Raw genomic sequence first — 19160 nt, 5'->3', positions numbered from 1 at the left:
TTGCCTTAGTTTAGGTCCATTGCTACACATGAATAAGAAAAGCAAAGATGAACTATTTATTCTGCCTTTTGTTTTATACACTGTCCTGTTGTATATACAAAATGTTACCCTCAAAGAAAGAAAGGGAAAAAGAAAAAAACAACTTAGCAAGTTGTGGAAGAAAAAAGACAAAATGTTAACAAGGAAACCCAGATAGCATTACAAACCAGGACAAACTAGAATACAAGTGAGGTTACTTTGAAGACGTGGCTGGGAGTCAGTGCAAGGCAAGTAAACAAAAGTCAGCTGTAATTTGAGTCTCTTTACAAATCAACATAAATGATGTTAAATTTGCTCTTCTTCTGTCACTCCACCCTCAAACCACACCCATTTTTTCTAAATGAAAATGCATAGCCAGTCCACTATTTAGACTTTAAATATCAGACACTGCGGGACTCTGAATCCGGCTGATACTCATTTGTTCTTGTTAATCTTTCTTGGCATGAATCTCAGTCGGATGTTTACTATCAATGTCTGTATCTGGTTTTTGGTAGGATGACATAATTCATCTTGAAAATGAAATAGATAGAAATTTCAGGAAAAACAGAAATTGATGCAGCAACAATTTACCACACTGAGAACCTTGAAATAACGAATGAAGGGAAATTCTGATATAAATCACTTTGTTTCAACTAAGAAAATCTTCACATCCTGCCCTGTTAGATATATATTCTTACATATCTGACTTTTAATAGCAAAGCAAATGTGTGTTTAATTTTTAAAAATTATACCTCTGAAAAGAAATTATACTTCTGGAATAAGCTTTCTGAAGAGAGATTGCACAGCTGAAGTCTGCCTATTGCACGCTGATTTCGAATTGTGTATGTTATCCATTTCTTTTCATTCATTAGCAGCCAGTGCAGTAGAGGGACCATGCATGGCTGTGTGTCCTTAGTGAGGTGGTAGGTTATTTTGGCTGGAGATAAATGAAGCAGACCCCAGCAGGCCACATGTACCCACCCAGGGTAAAGACTTCCCAGCTAAGATTTAGTTATCCACTTCTTGCAGTCTGTGCTTTTCAGTAAAATTGTTAAAAAAAAAAAAAAATTCTAAGAACAGCAGTTTTGAAGGATTGGAAAGCATTCTTGCTGATTCAGAGGTTTGTTGCGGGTCTCCTAACCTCAGCAGTGTGCTAAGCACTCCCGGGTGTGCACAGCATGGTGTCTTTGTTATGTAGCACTGATGATAAGGTTTCCCCTGGAGTTCTAAAGTGCCTTATCTTACTATGTCCTGTAAACAAAACCTAGGGAAGTTTTACTCTCATTCTTTCCTATGGATTTGATGTTAATGTTTTTCTTTTAGCGTTTTCCTCCTCAGGTTCTCTTTGGCTAGAAGCTTGTTTTGAATGCTTTTGCTGGCTTATGTTAAGAAGTTTTACCTCTTCAAGCACTCTGGCACAGAAATTAAATCGGAACTTTGGTCTTTACTCATTTTTCTAAAATCTATCCATCCCAGTCTGACAACTTCTAAGGTATTCACTTTGAAGAAACTTCAGTGTAGTTGTAAAAACATTTGTTAGCACAGTTAAAATGTGGAGAGTATTCTATTCTCAATGAAATTAAGGATTCAACTACTTCTCTGTGGATTAAAGAGAATAACTGGTACATTTCTAAGTTTGGTAAATATGCTGAACACAGGATCAATGACTGTTCCTTAATCTTCGTCTTTGTTTCTTTGTTAGCTAATTTCACCTTGATAGAATCATAGTGAGAAGAAAAGCACTTCACATGTGTTGAAATTAAATTAGGGAAAGATTAACTAACTTGACTAAGAATTCTCAGCCACCTAGAATTTGATCAGGATTACATTTTATACCAGGTGTGTCTACCATTAGGCACAAGAATTCCCATTTAAGGAATTCTTAATGAAACCTGCCCTTCAGACGTGAAATAAAGCAGCTCTCCACCTGCTAACCAGAAGCAGTAAGGTCTGCCCTGAGCAGCCTGACTCTCACCACAGTACCGTAATAGCCTAGCTTTGGATAATTGATCTTTATCTTCCATGGTTTCCTTATCTGTAAAATAAATAAAATGAATGAATCATCTCATGAGAATTCAGTAAATTAACTCCAAGATCAAACAAACAAGAAAGTACAGAAACTGGGACTATGTATATATGTACATAGAAGAGAAAATCGATGATGGCAACTCACTGGATAAGGATTTTTTTGTACAGGAAGAGAATGAACATTTTAGTTTCTGATTGTTTATGACGCCTGTCCTAGTTCGGCATGCTCCCCCATCACTCCTGTTGGCGCTTGACCTCATATCTAGAGAGCCATCACCTTGGTTTAGAAAATGTACTTCCCACTCTCAACAAAAACCATTAACAAACAGAATGGGAGGAAGCCGGTGAAGAATGTCCTGTTCCTAAATTATCGAAAAGTGTTGCTTTTCTTCTCATATTGCTTACATTTATTCTGACAATCTTAAAAGCTATCCACCATCTTTTTCAACCTGGGAAAAAATTCACTTATCCTATATACCACTCTTTCTTGGAAGACCTTAAAGGGTAGATCTGGGTCATATTTTGTATTATTCATATTTAATGTGCTTTTCTGTAGCATTGTGTGTCAAATGTTCTGCAAGTGCAGCAATCAGTGGCTTAGCTCCCTGGTCATTTATGCAATTAAAGGGGAAAAAAAACACAAACATATGACTAGTACACAGGGAAAAAGGTTGGAGAACAAGGTGTTGGAGAATACCAAAGACAAATTTTGTTTCTGAAAGTTGTGGAGTGCTTCACTGCTATTATTATTAAGCTCATGGCTGATTTCTGCTAGACCCACTGAAATATCTTTTATTGCCTCAGCCCCTTGTATATTCCACAACTAATGCTTAAAAATTGATTTATTTTCATCGTAAAGTCAGATATACAGAGAGGAGGAGAGAGGAAGATCTTTGTCTACTGGTTCACTCCCCAAGTAGCCGCAACAGCTATAGTTGAGCCAGTCCGAAGCCAGGAACCAGGAGCTTCTTCCAGATCTTCTTCGTGGGTGTAGGGTCCTAAGACTCTGGGCCATCCTCGACTACTTTGCCAGGCCACAAGCAGGGAGCTGCAAGGGAAGCGGGGCTGCCGAGATTAGAACCGGTGCCTGTATGGGTCTTGGTGTGTTCAAGGAGAGGACATTAGCCACTAGACTATTGCGCCAGGCAATCACAACTAATTCATAACAATAATTTTGTTTATTCCTACCAGTTCTGGTCACATCTCCATAATTTTATAGGCCCTAGAGATATAGATCACCTGCGAACAATGAATAATGGAAAGTTGTGGTGTAAGGTGGTACCAAGTCTGGCCTCCAGAGGAATGCCTTATCCAAGGCCTCAGTCTGCAGGTCTGTGGGTGTATGACGCATCAACACTTGCTGAAACGTTGCATTTTTCAATTCATGATTTCACTGGCTTTAAACCTAAATCCCAAGCAGAGATCAATGTTGGTTATTCTTATAGGTAACTGCTTGCTAGACCTGCCACGGAAGCAGATCCTGGGCCCTGAAGAACTCCCAGGACAGACCTACGATGCCACACAGCAGTGCAACCTGACGTTCGGGCCTGAGTACACCGTATGCCCTGGCATGGACGTGTGTGCCCGCCTGTGGTGTGCAGTGGTGCGCCAGGGCCAGATGGTGTGCCTCACCAAGAAGCTGCCCGCTGTGGAGGGCACACCCTGTGGGAAGGGCAGGATATGCCTGCAGGGCAAATGTGTGGACAAAACCAAGAAAAAATATTACTCAGTAAGTGCTTTTCTTGTCACTCAAGGATTGGAGATCCAAGTTGAAAAATGCCTTCCTGGGATAAGTATTTAAAAAATAACCTTATGTTGGTGTAAAGAATGTTTTGAAATCATGCATATATTTTTCATCATGTGTATTTTTCATAAACTCTCTGAAGACTCCTTGTTTGCATTGATTTCAAGACACACAGCACCACAATCAACTTATCTAATTTCCATGAAAATATTTATCTATTTATATGTGTCTTGATTAGAAATATTTTCCCTTACAGATCCATTTACAACTTCAAATTTGGCCCTCAGTGGCTATTGTCACGAATCAAATGCTGGATCAGAGTGGATTTCTTCACAGGCTTTTGCCTTTCACTAATCAGTGGTGTAACTCAGGTTTTGTCTGATTAAGACCCCAAATATGGCCCTTAAAACTCTTGTGAAAGTTTGTTTTCAAACCTCCCATTCTGAAGTACCAGAAAACATTTATTTGATTTTCAAAATGTTCTTGAAAAGAAGATAGTTATGAGACAAAGGAAAGGGAGACGGAAAGCCTCCATGTGTTGGTTAACGAATTCCCGTAGCCATGGGCACTGGGCAAGGCCAAACCTGGGAGGCGGGACTCAGAGTCAGTCTCTATTCTCCATGTCAGGGCATGAACCCAAATGCTTGAACCTTCACCTCATGCCCCACAGAGGGTCATTAGCAGGGAGCTGGATAGGGAGTGGAGCTAGAACTCAAATTCAAATGTGAGCATTCTGGGAGGGGACGCATATCTCCCATAGGAATCTTAACTGCTGCCCCGAATTCACACCCCGCAATACTTGCTTTCTGTAACTCAATAGTAGCAGCACTGACACAGTCTACATACATAAGTGGTCAGCCCCCCAAATGGTGAGTTTTCCCTCTGATCACTTGAGCAGCCAAAGTCACGTGTGGCTACCCCAAGAAAACAAGTGTACCACTCTACGCATAGTCCAACTGTAACTCCACAACTGCTCCCTCAACCTTTAAGGTGGGAACAAAGGATGGGTTTACTCTCACATGTAACATTTGTTTGGGGAAGGTTGCATCTATGTGTGTTATTCTAGGCTCTGCCGATACCCCCACCATGCTTCTACATTCATTCCTTTGGCAAAGCAACTTGTAATAATCCCATTTTAGATTCTCATGGTGTTCTCCTGCACTGCACCCACAGGCATAGACTTGAGTGTTTCCTCTTTACGTGTATATGTGCCTTAAGTATCTGTCACATCAAATTGTTTAACCAAATCCAGCTCAAACCCTTTCACACATGGAGCAGAAGGCCTCTTCCAGACAGGGTGTGTAAGTCAACAAAGCCACCAAAGAATTTTACTGTCAATGAGAGAGAAAGAGATGCAAATATAAGTAATGCCAGTCATCATGCAAAGCTTTCATCCATATACATGGTGGCAATCATCAAACATTCTCAGGGAGAGAAGGAAGGATTGGGCAGCATTTGGCATACAGCAGTTTGACTGGCGCTTGGGAGGCCAGCATCCCGGAATTGAGTGCTACATTGGAGTTCTGCTGCTGATTGAAGCCTACTGGTAAAGATTCAGTAGAGGATGGCTCATGTACTCAGATCCTTGCTCCCCACATGGGAGATTCGGATTGATATCTCGGTTCTGGTATCTCTCTCTCTCCCCAAACTTTATCTCTCTGTGTTTCAAATTAATTAAATAATTTGAAAGAATTTTAAAATCTAAATGGACAAACGCCTACAGTGATTTAGAAATTGTTAGGATTTTAGCAGATATCCACATGACCAAAGAGCAGAATGTAAAATGACTTAGAGAAACTAGGAGGCGACCTTGACAATTTGCTCAGGACTTACTGAGCAAGATTCTTTCAGATAAACGTGCTGGAGGGAGGGAGATGTGTGTAGGATGAAACGTGCTGCAATTTCAGGGTATGCCCATGTTCAATTCAGTAAAAATCTAACCACAGCAGGGCCCTTCGATAAGGTAATGAGAAAAATGAATTAAAATATAAATTCATTTTGGTGCAATGGATTCTGAAGTTTTGAAGACTTCTGCATGCATCTATCTCAATATGTTTGCACCATTTTTAATTCCATTTTCCAGGGACTGCTTGAGATGCTTTTCTGTCTGTCTCCTCCCATGCAAGCGATTTCCAGAGGTATAGATTGGAAGCTTTCCTCCAATTTGAGTTAAAAATGTCTTCTGTTTTCTGTTGCAGACATCAAGCCATGGTAACTGGGGGTCCTGGGGTCCCTGGGGCCAGTGTTCTCGTTCATGTGGAGGAGGAGTCCAGTTTGCTTACCGCCACTGCAATAACCCTGCACCCAGAAACAATGGCCGTTACTGCACAGGGAAGAGGGCCATCTATCGCTCCTGCAGTGTCACACCCTGTCCTCCCAATGGTATGCTGCTCTGAGTGTCGGTACCCAACCTACGCACTTGCACGCGTTTTCTAACATTACTAAACAGGAAAGATTGGAGAAGTACCATTAATGTTATAGAGCACAGTTGTGCTAATGTGCAAATCAATAACAAATATGTGAGGGATTTTAAATTGATTAAATTATGATTTGGATATTCAGACAAGCAGAAGATAAAGCATCATTGACTATAATATGTAGATAAAATTCAACACCGATAGAAGAAGAGGCTCCATAGTTTTGAAATGTTGTCATCTCCTGCTTAAAATTAATTATTTAAATGCCCATCTAATTTTCAGAACAGTTGAAGTAATAACCTAATGTGTTTGTACCTAGGTAAATCTTTTCGACAAGAGCAATGTGAGGCCAAAAATGGCTATCAGTCTGATGCAAAAGGAGTCAAAACATTTGTGGAATGGGTTCCCAAATATGCAGGTGTTCTCCCAACAGATGTGTGCAAACTGACCTGCAGAGCCAAGGGTACCGGCTACTATGTGGTCTTCTCTCCAAAGGTCAGTACACCCTGCCTGTCCACAAGCAGGAGGCATCCTTGGTGGAAATTACTCAGCAGAACAAAGCCTGCAGATACAAAACACAGACAGAATGCGTTTGTGAATGGTTTATATTTAGAAGGTTTTTTAATTTCTATGTTTTTATACTGTATGCAACAAATACAATCATTTTATAAACAGAAAAAGTGAATGTTTTAATGGCTGTTTTTGAAAAGCACAACACACTTCCAAATAAGGTAAAATGGAAAAATATGACTTTACTTTCAAAACAACCATGCAAATAGCTAGGCTGCAGGAAGGAGTACAAAGCAAGAAAGCTTCCTCTTGTTCTCCCATTTGCCTAAGCATCACATCACACGATGGGTGTCAATGTCATCTTCTGGATCAAGAATTTTGAATCAATATAACTTCCTTAAAATTAGTGTCTACCTAGTTATAGTCATATATATGTATAACTATATTTATATATAGTTATATATTTATATATTTATCTATGTATGTATAGAGTGTCTCTCTAGACAAATATATATATTTTTTGAAAATATATATATATATGTCACTGTAGATGAAAAGTACTGAAAAAGTTCATGCAAAAATGCCTATCATGAAAAAAAAAAGCTATATAGGGATTTCAAAAATTTTGCACCAGATGAAGTTATTTTTTTATTCCAGTTTAATCAAACTTTTGAAAAAAATCTTAATGGTCCTACAAAGGTCATGTCTTTCCTACTTGTTTATGTATTGGCTCACAGGCTCAAACCATGGTCAATTAAATTACACAGTATCCTACAACTGGCTTTTTAATCACAGCATTGTGTATTCTTTCAGTCAGCCATTTGAGTCTCCTCCAGTAAATCTTTTGCTGACTTCCTCAGACTCGTCTTCCTACTAATCGGTCCCTATCTAGGTATCTGAAAGGTCAACACTCAAATAGGCAATGCTTTCTGACCAGGACAAGGTTTTGAATATCATGTCTAGATTTTCAGATGTGTTATTCTAAAAATAAAAAACAAAAAAAACTTATGCAACAGCAACAACAAAAAATGACATTAGCTTGTTGAGTAGCTTATACTCATTCCACAAGAGTGATCATCGCAAACACTAAGTGTGGAGACCGTTGGTATCAAGGTAAGGAGCGAAGAGTCTTCTGTGGGAACAAGCTAAGTATATAGATAGGGCGATGAGTATCCCACGTCTCCTAACACATGACGAATTAAGTTGAAGGAGAAAGCGTGTAATTTAGAATCTCCCAGAGCTTCTTTCTGCAAGTATATGAAGGATTTTTCTATTACAGACCTGTGGAAACCATGTAGTTTTTGCAAGATGGCTGTTGATTCTTCCATATGTTCTCTGGTCCAATAATACTTAAAACTCTAAGGTTCAAATGTTTTAGTTTACCAAAGAACCTAAGTATTGTCTCACCGCTGATGTGTGTGTGTGTGTCATGCTTCAGGTGACGGATGGAACTGAATGTAGACCCTACAGTAATTCTGTGTGTGTGAGGGGGAGATGCGTGCGAACCGGCTGTGACGGCATTATCGGATCAAAGCTTCAGTATGACAAGTGTGGAGTATGTGGAGGAGACAACTCCAGTTGCACAAAGGTTATCGGAACCTTCAATAAAAAAAGGTAACATGATAGAACCCTTGCCCTTATATGAATTCAACAGAACTTCAGACTTCTGAAAAATTGATAAGGGGGATTTCACATTACATCGTAAGTTCTCTGTAGGAGGATGTCTAATGTGGCTCCAGTTACACATTATGAATATGAAATGGGAATGAAGGGAAATGAATAGAACTGTGGTTGCTCAGTGGCCACTCACGGCACCTGCGAAAGCAGATAACCCATAATACCCTTGAGGGCCAAGGTCTTGCAGAGCTGAAAACTGAAAAGAAAAAGCAGGTGGCATTCCACTTCAGTGACGTCTTACACTGTATGATTCCTGAAATGCAATTCATGAAAGAATGGTTGGCTTATATCTTAGCTATGCTTTTTCAGAAAATATGTTGTTTTACAGAAAATATGTCTCCTCACAAAATATAATTGCAGTGGTGTGCAACAAATTTTGGGTTTTTTTTAATCATTATTTTTCATGATGTAGTTTCTTGGGCTCAGGGATTTCTTTTTTCACCACCCCCCCTCACCTGCCATCTCATTGTTTTCCCCTATATTGTAACAATACTTTAGTCCCTCAACAACAGTAACAAATTCATCACTCTGCCATTTAAGTGTATCCTGACATTGTAAGTATAGAGAAAGGTATAAAGTACAGTGTTCTAGTGTCAAGATATGTAACAGTGTCACTGGGAGCCCATCTTTTATATAGAAGTAGAGATGCACCGTTCTACAGATCTCTATCACAATCTAGTTGCCTTAGCCACCATGACTGTGACACTCCATCCAAGTGATACTTCTTCCCTGGCCTAACATGGCTATTTCTTTATTGTCTACTGACTTCATCCCCTCACGTTCCTGTCAACAGCAAGGAGAGTTATCACTGCTTATCTGAATTAGGTCTTGGCTCAGTGCACTCCAATGGCCTCCATCTCACTTAGAGGCAACAACCAAGACAGTTTCATAACTCAGGAAGTACTAGAAATATTTTCCACTACCCTGTCCTGTGTGTCTTTACATGTCCCTCTCTCTTCCCTCACTTTACCACACTGGATGACCTGCTGCCCCTCACACATAGCCACAGTCAGATGCATGCTGTGTCCTCTTTCTGGCTCACTTTCCCTTAATTAATAATCAGTGTTGCCTTTGGAGTTCCTTTGGGTCCCAGATAAGTGTCACCCCCACTAATGGCAATTCTGAATGAACAGAAGAATATCTTTCCCATCTCCATCGTTGCATTCCACTTTCTTATTATGCTCTCCTTTTCATAGTTTTTATCAATCAATACCATCAGAAACTTTGAGGTGTTTTTTTGAGTGAGGGTCTGACAGCCTCCACTGAAGTGTTGCTTCCATAAGTGCATGTTCAATATATATAAACAAAGTTGTTCCTGTATGACGGGCACTGTTACTGGTCCTGTGCAGATAGCCCTGAACAAAATCAGGTCCTTTGACTTACCGACTGTCCTTTATAGTAGCTCTGTGAAAGCAATGGGATTCATCTGTGGTAGCCATGGAGCCAGTTATTGTCTGGAGTTGAAATGGTACCATCAAAGGTATAGAGAAAAGGAACCAGGAATATAGTCATTTTTTACTGAGGGGCTGAGAAATCAGGACACTAGCTTCAGACTTATTGTTGTTTCAAGAAACTCAATTTGAGGATCCACTGCAGTGTTGATATTTTCAATGACTTTTATCCTTATGAGACAAGCTGTAAGGATTAGTATTAAAAATTGAAAAGTTCTCTTCCCCTATTCAATTGCCTTTCATTCATTTTACCCCTTATCCTTTCTATAGCTTCCCTGCTTGTTAACACTTAAGCACGGCATGCGACCAGAACTTAGTCCATAAAACTGCTATAAAACCCAGCTGGTGGTATAAGATCTCATGCATGGGAGCTCAGTGAACGAGTCACAGGTTGGGATAGAGAGGTTTGGCAGTTAAGCCTCACACTGCCACTAATGAGCTCTTGAGTGAACATGATCAAATACCTTTATCATCACTGGGTATGCTTGGTTTATAAGATGAGCAATTGTCTCCAACATTCCAATCTTGACTTTGAAGCCTCTGTGAGTTTTTCTATTTACTTATCATCTAAAATGAGAAGTGAAACATGTGGCTGGTCGTCTTATGGTATGGCTTATACAGGCAAAGATCCTGGCAAAAGATGACTCCTCACTGCTATAGTTCATCAGTGTTTAGTTACTGTTTCAGCCTTAGCACTCACCAGAGGTTCATGGAAAGTAGGTATTTACACCTTGACTAATTATAAGAAATTGCTGGGTCTTGCGAGACCTATTTTATTTGTCACTCATGGTAAAGCATTATGCAGTCTATTGAGGTGTCTCATGAACACTAAGCATTTATGAAACTGCTCAAGCACTAAATTTTTTTTCCTCATCTGACTATCTCAGGAATATCTTATTAGTAACTATAGAATCTTTTTTCAAGGAATGCTCTATCACGCAAAATTCAAATGTCCAGTAGAAATGGAGGCAGAGCCTCTATCCTGTCTTTAATGTAAGACATGATTAAAATCCATGCTTACAAATTGATGCACATACTGGAAAAACATTACCAGTGCTGAAAATGAGTATTTAATTGATATAGTATGTGGTTTTGCAGTGCTTAAAATAACCTTAGGTAAGTCTACTCTGCAGACAAATTTGAAAACATTACAAATGTCTTTAATTTTAATAAGGACAGATTTGTCATTTTGTTTTTATATAACATATCTAGTGTGTGGAAGAATTTACACTTGCTTTGTAAAGATGGTAGGCATTGATAAAAATGTCAATGGTTGTACAAATTTTTTAATGCAGCTATTATGGATTTTAAAAATAAAAATCAATTTCTTATGTTACCCTAATTTTAACATGCCAATAAATATATATAATAGCCTAACTGTAACTGTATTATGTCATAAGAAAATCCAATTTTTTAAAATACTTATTTATGTTGGAAAGGCAGAGTTACAGAGAGAGAAAGAGTGATAGAGAGAACTCCCATTCCCTGGCTCAGTCCCCAAGTGGCTGCAAAGGTTGGAGTTGGTCTGATCCCAAACCAGGAACTTTTTCCAAATCTTTCATGTGGACATACCAACCCAAGGACCTGGGACAGCCTCCTCTGCTTTTCTATGCCACATAAAGGAAGCTATATTGGAAGTAGAGTACCTGGGACCCAAATTGGCACCCAATATAGGATGTTCACACCACAGATAGGGGTTTATCGCGCTATGCCACCATGCCAGCCTTCCCCCCTAAAAATCCATGTTTAAATCCAAGTTTAAACTACTCTCTACAATGCATTAAAATTTGTGTTTGGGACACTTTTTATGAGAATTTCTATTTGTACACCCATTTATTAAGTGTTGTTTGTTTTCTCTCCTTTCCAAACTACTCTGTCTCCTCTGTGGGCATCATTCCTGCCACCAGTAAGGGTTATACTGATGTTGTGAGGATTCCAGAAGGGGCTACTCATATCAAAGTTCGACAGTTCAAAGCCAAAGACCAGACTAGATTCACTGCCTACTTAGCCTTGAAGAAGAAAAACGGTGAGTACCTTATCAATGGAAAGTACATGATCTCCACTTCAGAGACCATCATTGACATCAATGGAACAGTCATGAACTACAGTGGTTGGAGCCACCGAGATGACTTTCTACATGGTATGGGATATTCAGCCACCAAGGAAATTCTAATAGTACAGATCCTTGCAACAGATCCAACTAAACCATTAGATGTCCGTTACAGCTTTTTTGTTCCCAAGAAGTCCACTCAAAAACTCAACTCTGTCACTAACCATGGCAGCAATAAAGTGGGATCACACACTTCACAGCTTCAGTGGGTGACAGGCCCATGGCTTGCCTGTTCTAGGACCTGTGACACAGGCTGGCACACCAGGACAGTGCAATGCCAGGACGGAAACCGGAAGTTAGCAAAGGGATGCCTTCTGTCTCAGAGGCCTTCTGCTTTTAAGCAATGTTTGCTAAAGAAATGTTAGCCTGTGGTTGTGTTCTTATGATTCATCACCGATATATTAGTGGACAACGAGAATTCTACCTAATACATAGAAAGTCGTGCTTCTGTGTCAATGTCTACAGGAGCTGAATCATGGGTGGAATCTGCTCTCTGCGACCAAATGAAGATGTATACTGGTTCATGTGACAACAGTAACCCTGCAATGCAGAAACGCTTGGGAGTTACTGACTGTTCCCTGGCCTACTAGAAGGAGAAGAAAAAGAAGCAACAATCCATGTTGATTCAGGGGACATTTGAATTTGGCAGAACAGTACCCCCCATTGTCACCTACCTCTATAGAATGCCTTTAAAGGCATCATAATCATTGTCACACATGACACAGTCGCTTATTTTTACTGTTTGTAAATATGTTCTCCTTTGGTATGTCACTTTATATCACATGGTTCTATTACATATATATGTACATATATGTATAAGTATATATATGCACACACATATAAATATATTTCTATTAAAAAAGTTTGACCAAAGTAGGTCTGCAGCTATTTCAACTCCTGCTAGTTTCCAGAAAGAGCTGTGGATGTTTTACTGGAAATTAAGGACTTGCTGCTGTTTTAATAAGATTTAGTATACTTTCTGACTACAGGAGATAAATTTTAAGTCAAAAATCATTTTAACAGCAAGCATCTTCTGAGAAATTTTGAGGGAGGATCTCAGTGTATCTAGTCCTTCAAATATATAGATGGGTACGTTTACTCTAACTTGTGACTGTCTGTATTTTCAGACAGTTAGCCAAATTAATGAATAATGAGGATGTAGAAGTAGCATTGTGTGTGTGTCATCAGTATTCAACAGTCTAAAATTATGTTTTCTTACTTTGAAATTTAAGAAAAAACACCCATTTTACCATGTTTTCAATTTATATTTTCACAGTTGCTTTTTCTGTGTCTATGGGTCCGAACTGATATTTTATAGAGTATAACACAGGTAGATATAAAATACACAACGAGGAAGTTTCTCTCACATCCAACACTGGTCTGTCTCTCACAAGGAAGCCTTCAAGCTGTCTTTGTTTTCATGTGTTCGTGTTAAGAGATTCCATAGATCTGTCATAAACTGTACTTGCTGACATGGTTTAATAGGAATATTGAATATCACTTGGTGGTTAATCACATCTCAAATTGGTTAATATCATCAATGTGATTAAATGTTTGTGGTTAATATAAATAAGACTGTTTCCACACCATAGGCAATAATTCCTCAATTATTATTACTACAAGTATGTTATTCTTACTGCACTAGTAATTTTTTCCCAAATTTAAAGCATTTGATTGTACCAGGAAGTGCTTTAACACATAACTATATGCATTAAAAAATCTGGAGTTTTTGATAAATGCTTCCCTCCCATCCTGTAAACCAGAAAAACCCAAGGTGGTTAATTTTATCAGATTACCTTTTCTTTGAGAAATACCACAAAACCATTTTTAAAAATTAAAATTTGACAATAAGAATGCCAAAGGTGCCTAAAGATTTGCATATAATGTTAAGGAATCATCGCTTTGAGTTCCACTGAACTCATGGGAGTTTTTTTTTTTAACCATACGAGACTTCACATTTGTAATTAAGCAATTATTCTTGCTATTTTAAATGCTTAGTTTTCTTTAAAAATTTTACTAAACGATATTCTCTTAAGAAATTATTTTGCCAAATGTACACTAAGCCAGCAGTTATCAATTTTATTTTTATACACTGCTTTGTTTTAGACGTGGTGTAAGATCCACGCAGGACTGATGGCTGTATTTGATGGAGCTAGCCAGATGCCCAGGGCAGGGAGCAAAGCTGATCTGGTCGAGCTGCTCACCAACAACAATTGAACAAAACAACACGAACCTTTTGGGCTGCACAAAGATAACAGAGAATCCAATCTTACTTTTTCTAACGTCGAAGATGATTCATCTCCAGTTGTTTACATTTGCCAACATTCTTATGTTTCATGATGATATTCCCAACAATTTTTAAAAATTGAAGAATGAACATGACTGTATTCTGCTCTACTTCTATAGAGTCTTCATAAAATTTATCAAAGATACCTTTTTTTCCCAAAGGAATGATGTTGCGCACTTCTCATTGAAACAATCCTAAAAAGCTTAGAACCAATAAACTCCTATTCCATGTTTTTAATAAGTTTTCTCTACTCATTTGTTGTGTTTCTCACTAAATTAACAGAATGCATGTCTGATTTTCTGAGAAAAAAATGGCAGACACTTGAACTTGAAATTGAAAGAAATGGAATGATGAATCATGTAAAGAATGGTGGACACTGTAAAACTTCTCTACAGCTCAACCCAGTTCAGTCCAGCTTGACTTAGCACTGTGTCTTTCCCCTTCCCCCAGTTGCATCTTGAATTTTTAGAAAGTTTCCAATTCAGGATGATAGGGGAGACTTTCTTAAAAACAGTTTATCTGAAAATGCTCAGGTTTTTAAGACTCTAATCTCAGTTACAAATGGACTCCAGGAGAGCTCCATGTTTATTTCTTCTAGACTGGAGCAGAAAAGATTCAAGTATGCCTTTCCGTGTTTTTTAGAAGTATCAGTCCATTATTAAACTTCATTCAGCACATTCAACTCCCTTTGCCTTCCTGTGGAAACAGTTTTATCCCATTAAACTAAGAATTAAGGGGTCAGTCACAAACAAAATAAAGTTGCAGCACTGAAAAGAAAATGTAATTTATTGTTTTTGCAACTTGTATGTGAATTTGTGTGATAAAATTATTTATTCTTATTTAACAAAATTATGTGCAAATTCTTCTATGTTTAAAATGTTTTTGCTATTGTCCTACTTTTTAATTTATGCTTAATGTTTGTGTATAAAGTACACTTTGTGAGTTTACATAGTATGCGGCACTGGTTGCTTTTGTATTTTTTTTTAAAGAAAGCTTTCTGTGTGAAACAGGTATATGTGTATATATTCTTCATGTGTATTTACTGTTACTACCATTTTTCTTCCAAGGAAATTTTAAACTTAATCTTTCATGAACAGTAACGTTCATTACTTATAGCTACACTAATAGTTATTTTCTATCCAATTAACATGAAATTTTTAAAATCACAGATAACAAAAACGTGTATTTGATCATATAAGGTGCAGGTTTTAAACTTGAGTACCTAGATCATCTGGGAGTTATTGCACAGACAAAAATCAGGTTCCCTCACCTCACTGATAAACTTGGACAAAGAGTTGTTGGTGTATTATGTGAAAATTGTGTACACACACCTCTGAGTGATGTAAATTATAATAAAACAAAATGCTGTCTTTTGCTGCTTTTTGAATACCCCCTAATTTGAGTATCATTTCCCCCTAATATCTGTAGAATTCCAGATATTATCACAAACAGATTTGTGTCACTCAGACGCTAGTAGTCATAATTGTTCTTCCAGGTATGGTGTATCCATAGAAAGAATGTAACTTTATTATTATTACTGCTGTTGGAAGCTTTGGAGCGATGATTTGACTTGGCACATTTCTGGTAATTCCAGCTTGCCTGTGATTGCAGGAATAAGGCAGAGCACTTTTGGACTCACAGAACAGGTGTATGGGTCCATTTCCAGTTCTGATGCTCTCCTTTTTCAGACATGCTCATTATAATGTTTTAGGTGAGACCAGCAACCATATTTAGAGGTCCAGGACTTTTGCTAGTAGTTTCAAAGGTCACCATTGGCAAAATAGGGTCATAATTAAGAATGACTGGCTGCATGTGAAATCTCAATGACACATGGATCATATATGCATAAACAAGCATCATGCCCAACAAATACTTGATTTTTTTTTGAACATTTCAAAGCCACAAAATATAGATGGCCACTGAAATGGTCCCTAGAGTTATAACAAAAATTGAGAGTATTGTGGAAAATTGCAATAATAAAAGTTTATCATTTAGACACAGTAAAAATCTTGGATGTTTTCTCTATTACTTTTTTTGTCATTTCATAACAACATGCAGTTTTAGATTATCGAGGTCAGTTTAGTTGCATAGCAGCCATTTATTAGCATGCATTGCAGAAATGACACAGTTTTTACTCCGTGATGTCTGTAATATGTAAGTGTGCTCTATTCAACTAAGGAAATAGGAAACAATGTATTTAGTTTACCAAAAATGAGAATATGGGTGGTATTCATCCCACCAAAATGGATTCAGTAATCTGGCAATTTTCAGTTTGGTGTCATGTTATATTTGTCCACACAGGTTTTGTGGGAAAAATAAAGGAATACTAAGATTCTGGTTTTGAAAAACTTTAGCGTAAGTCTTAGAAGTATACTAAGCTAACCCAGTTAATTATATCCCATTAATATTCTAGCACTTTAGAAATGTTTTTACCGTCTCTGATTTTTAATCATATACCTTCATCAAACAGTCTGTGTAGATTGCTTAAGCCAAGTGAAAAAATGAGTAATGACTTACCCCCCTCTAAGTCACTGCCACATCTGAGTAACCCAGCCTCTGCCATGAGGAGGAAACTGTGATTTATAAATAAAATAGGGAATATACTTTCTTGTTTGCTTTTACTACATTGCAGTGGTTATCAAGGTGCTAACATGTTCAGTAATCAAATGTCAAACACCACATTTCTTACTGACTAGCTCTTCCTACATGATTGGATGATTTTCCAAAATGACATCTCAGCTTTTTGTCAAAGCTGGGTACAACCTGATACTTTCAGCTTGGAAAATAAGCACATCTGATAACCATTCTGACCAACTGTGACAAGCAATAAGAGCTGTCCGTATTCTGAAGACAATTAAAACATCATCAAAACTTGAAGAGTGTCCGGTTTGAGTCATTTGTCAGTATTTACTAATCATTTCAGTATTTACAAAGCTCTCACAATTCCATTGGTGCACATTTGTCTTGATTTATTTGAACTTTACAATATTTTGTAAACCTTACTACTGACTGCATTTCATTTATCAGTTTCACAACTTACAATGTATTAGACATATTGCTATATTGCCATCTGTACTGAGAGTATATTTAGAATAGAAATCCCTGTTGTTATGAGGTTTTACAAAGCTAGTTTTGACTAAGAAATACAGTCTTTAGGTGATAATTCTAAACTTTAAAATCAGGCTTGACAGATATTACTAACTCATTTTGACGTTAAAGACATGACAACCATATCATTTTGACCATTAAGACATGACAACCACTGCCTAATTTTGGACTGACCTACTAGAGGATACCATGCAAATACTTTTTAAACAGACTTTGCAGATAACAAGTTGCAGATGTATGCTCCATCTGATGTAAGAAGTTGCACAAAGAGTAGGCTTCTAGGTTAGGGTGTGTGAGTAAAGCAAAATGATACAACTGATTAGATCTAAGTGAAATTTTGAAATCTTGAAACGTGTTCATGACAGAAAAAGATTGAAGATTTTCATATTGTTTGTAAGATGAAAATGCAAGCAGATTCTTACCCTCACGTTTCTGGAATTGTTGGCATGTAACAAAAATATAGAGACCAAAAATCTGGGAAAACTAAAGCAGGTGTTGTTTACAAGTTCTCTTAAGTTTACAAACTTCAAATCTGAACCAACTATGTAGAGCATCAATGTGTTTTGTGGCCTGCATTGCATAACAGCTCTGTGATTGAGGTGAACTTGAACTGAGCTGTGTGGTACCTAGCCTATAATATTTTTTCGTTAAAGCACAACTTCTGTTTTGTAAAAACATTTCCCTACGTGTGATGTGTAAACTGTAAAACTAAACATTGGTTTGTGATATTAGTGAACACAATAAATATAAATTCTACACTAGCTTAAAGTATGTACTGTACATGATGTGTTTCACAGTTGGGCATAATTGTACATTTAGTTTTCATTTGTTTTCACTGCATTGGTAGCACAAAGCCAGGTCTTGAGGAAACCTCCTGTTCTATATGATTTCTAGCATTATTCATTCACTTTATGTAAGCACGCAGCACTTGATCTGATTTAAGATATTATGAATCTACTTCTTCACATTCTTACTAGGTTTCATTCTAAAACCAGCCTAGTATTAATACTCAATCAAATGGTGTCTCTCCCAGTCTCCTTTCAAGGGGCAACACCCATACCCCCTTCTCTCTTCTTTTTCTGCTCACATAGTCACTTTGCAAATAAAGTCTGTGTGAAAAAAAGTCACATTTAAAAACAGAAAGCTAAATAATCCACTGTTCATTTTTATTCACATATATAACTGTAATCTATAAAAATCAACAGTAAAGACAGCAATGCAAGCATAGAAATAAAAGCTAAACAGCAATTCATCAGCAAAGGTCCTTACTTGCTAGCAAATTGGTAACATTAAATTAGTTAAGGACATTCATTATTTTAAACCTAAAATTATTAGCGTTTAGCACACATTTTGAATACTGAATTTCCCTGTTACGTCAAATGTTGTTTTAGAATTATGCTACTCAAATTTTCTGTTTAGTAAGATGTATACTTTTGAAAGAGATTTTTAAAAAGTACTGTATAGGAGTAGGAATTAGTTTTCATGGTTAAGCAGCCAGTTTGATCATCACAATTTATATCAAAGAGGTGATTTGAGTCCTTGTCCAGTTCCCAATTCCAGCTTCCTTCTAATGCCCATCTAGGAAGACAATAGTGCTCACTTAAAAAGTTGGGCCCCTGCCATTCCTACTGGAGATTCAGACTGAGTACCGGAATCCCAGGTTTTCTCCTGACCCAGAAACATAAGCAGAATAAATTAACAATGATGGTCTCTCTCGCTCCATATATATATATGATACATATATCTTATATATGTATATGATATATAGGGAGATATATATATGTAGATATCTTCCTTTCTAAAATACATA

The 19160-nt window shown here is 37.6% G+C and overlaps 1 protein-coding gene across 1 annotated transcript in view; it reads left to right on the top strand.

Annotated features, from left to right (window-relative positions):
• The window catches only part of ADAMTS5 (ADAM metallopeptidase with thrombospondin type 1 motif 5), a 40616-nt gene extending 28276 nt beyond the window's left edge, over positions 1–12340 (top strand). Inside the window, exons 4-8 of the mRNA XM_040980868.1 lie at positions 3492–3775; positions 5989–6172; positions 6527–6702; positions 8156–8331; positions 11753–12340. Of these exons, the coding sequence (XP_040836802.1) occupies positions 3492–3775; positions 5989–6172; positions 6527–6702; positions 8156–8331; positions 11753–12320 (1388 nt within the window). The 3' untranslated portion in view covers positions 12321–12340. The remainder of the gene's footprint in view (positions 1–3491; positions 3776–5988; positions 6173–6526; positions 6703–8155; positions 8332–11752) is intronic.
• Positions 12341–19160: the final 6820 nt, after the last annotated feature.

The sequence above is a fragment of the Ochotona curzoniae genome, unplaced genomic scaffold (genome assembly GCF_017591425.1).
Source record: "Ochotona curzoniae isolate NIBS_2020 unplaced genomic scaffold, NIBS_Ocur_1.0 contig_3498, whole genome shotgun sequence".
Taxonomy (NCBI): domain Eukaryota; kingdom Metazoa; phylum Chordata; class Mammalia; order Lagomorpha; family Ochotonidae; genus Ochotona; species Ochotona curzoniae.
This window is presented reverse-complemented; position numbering and strand designations above follow the sequence as displayed.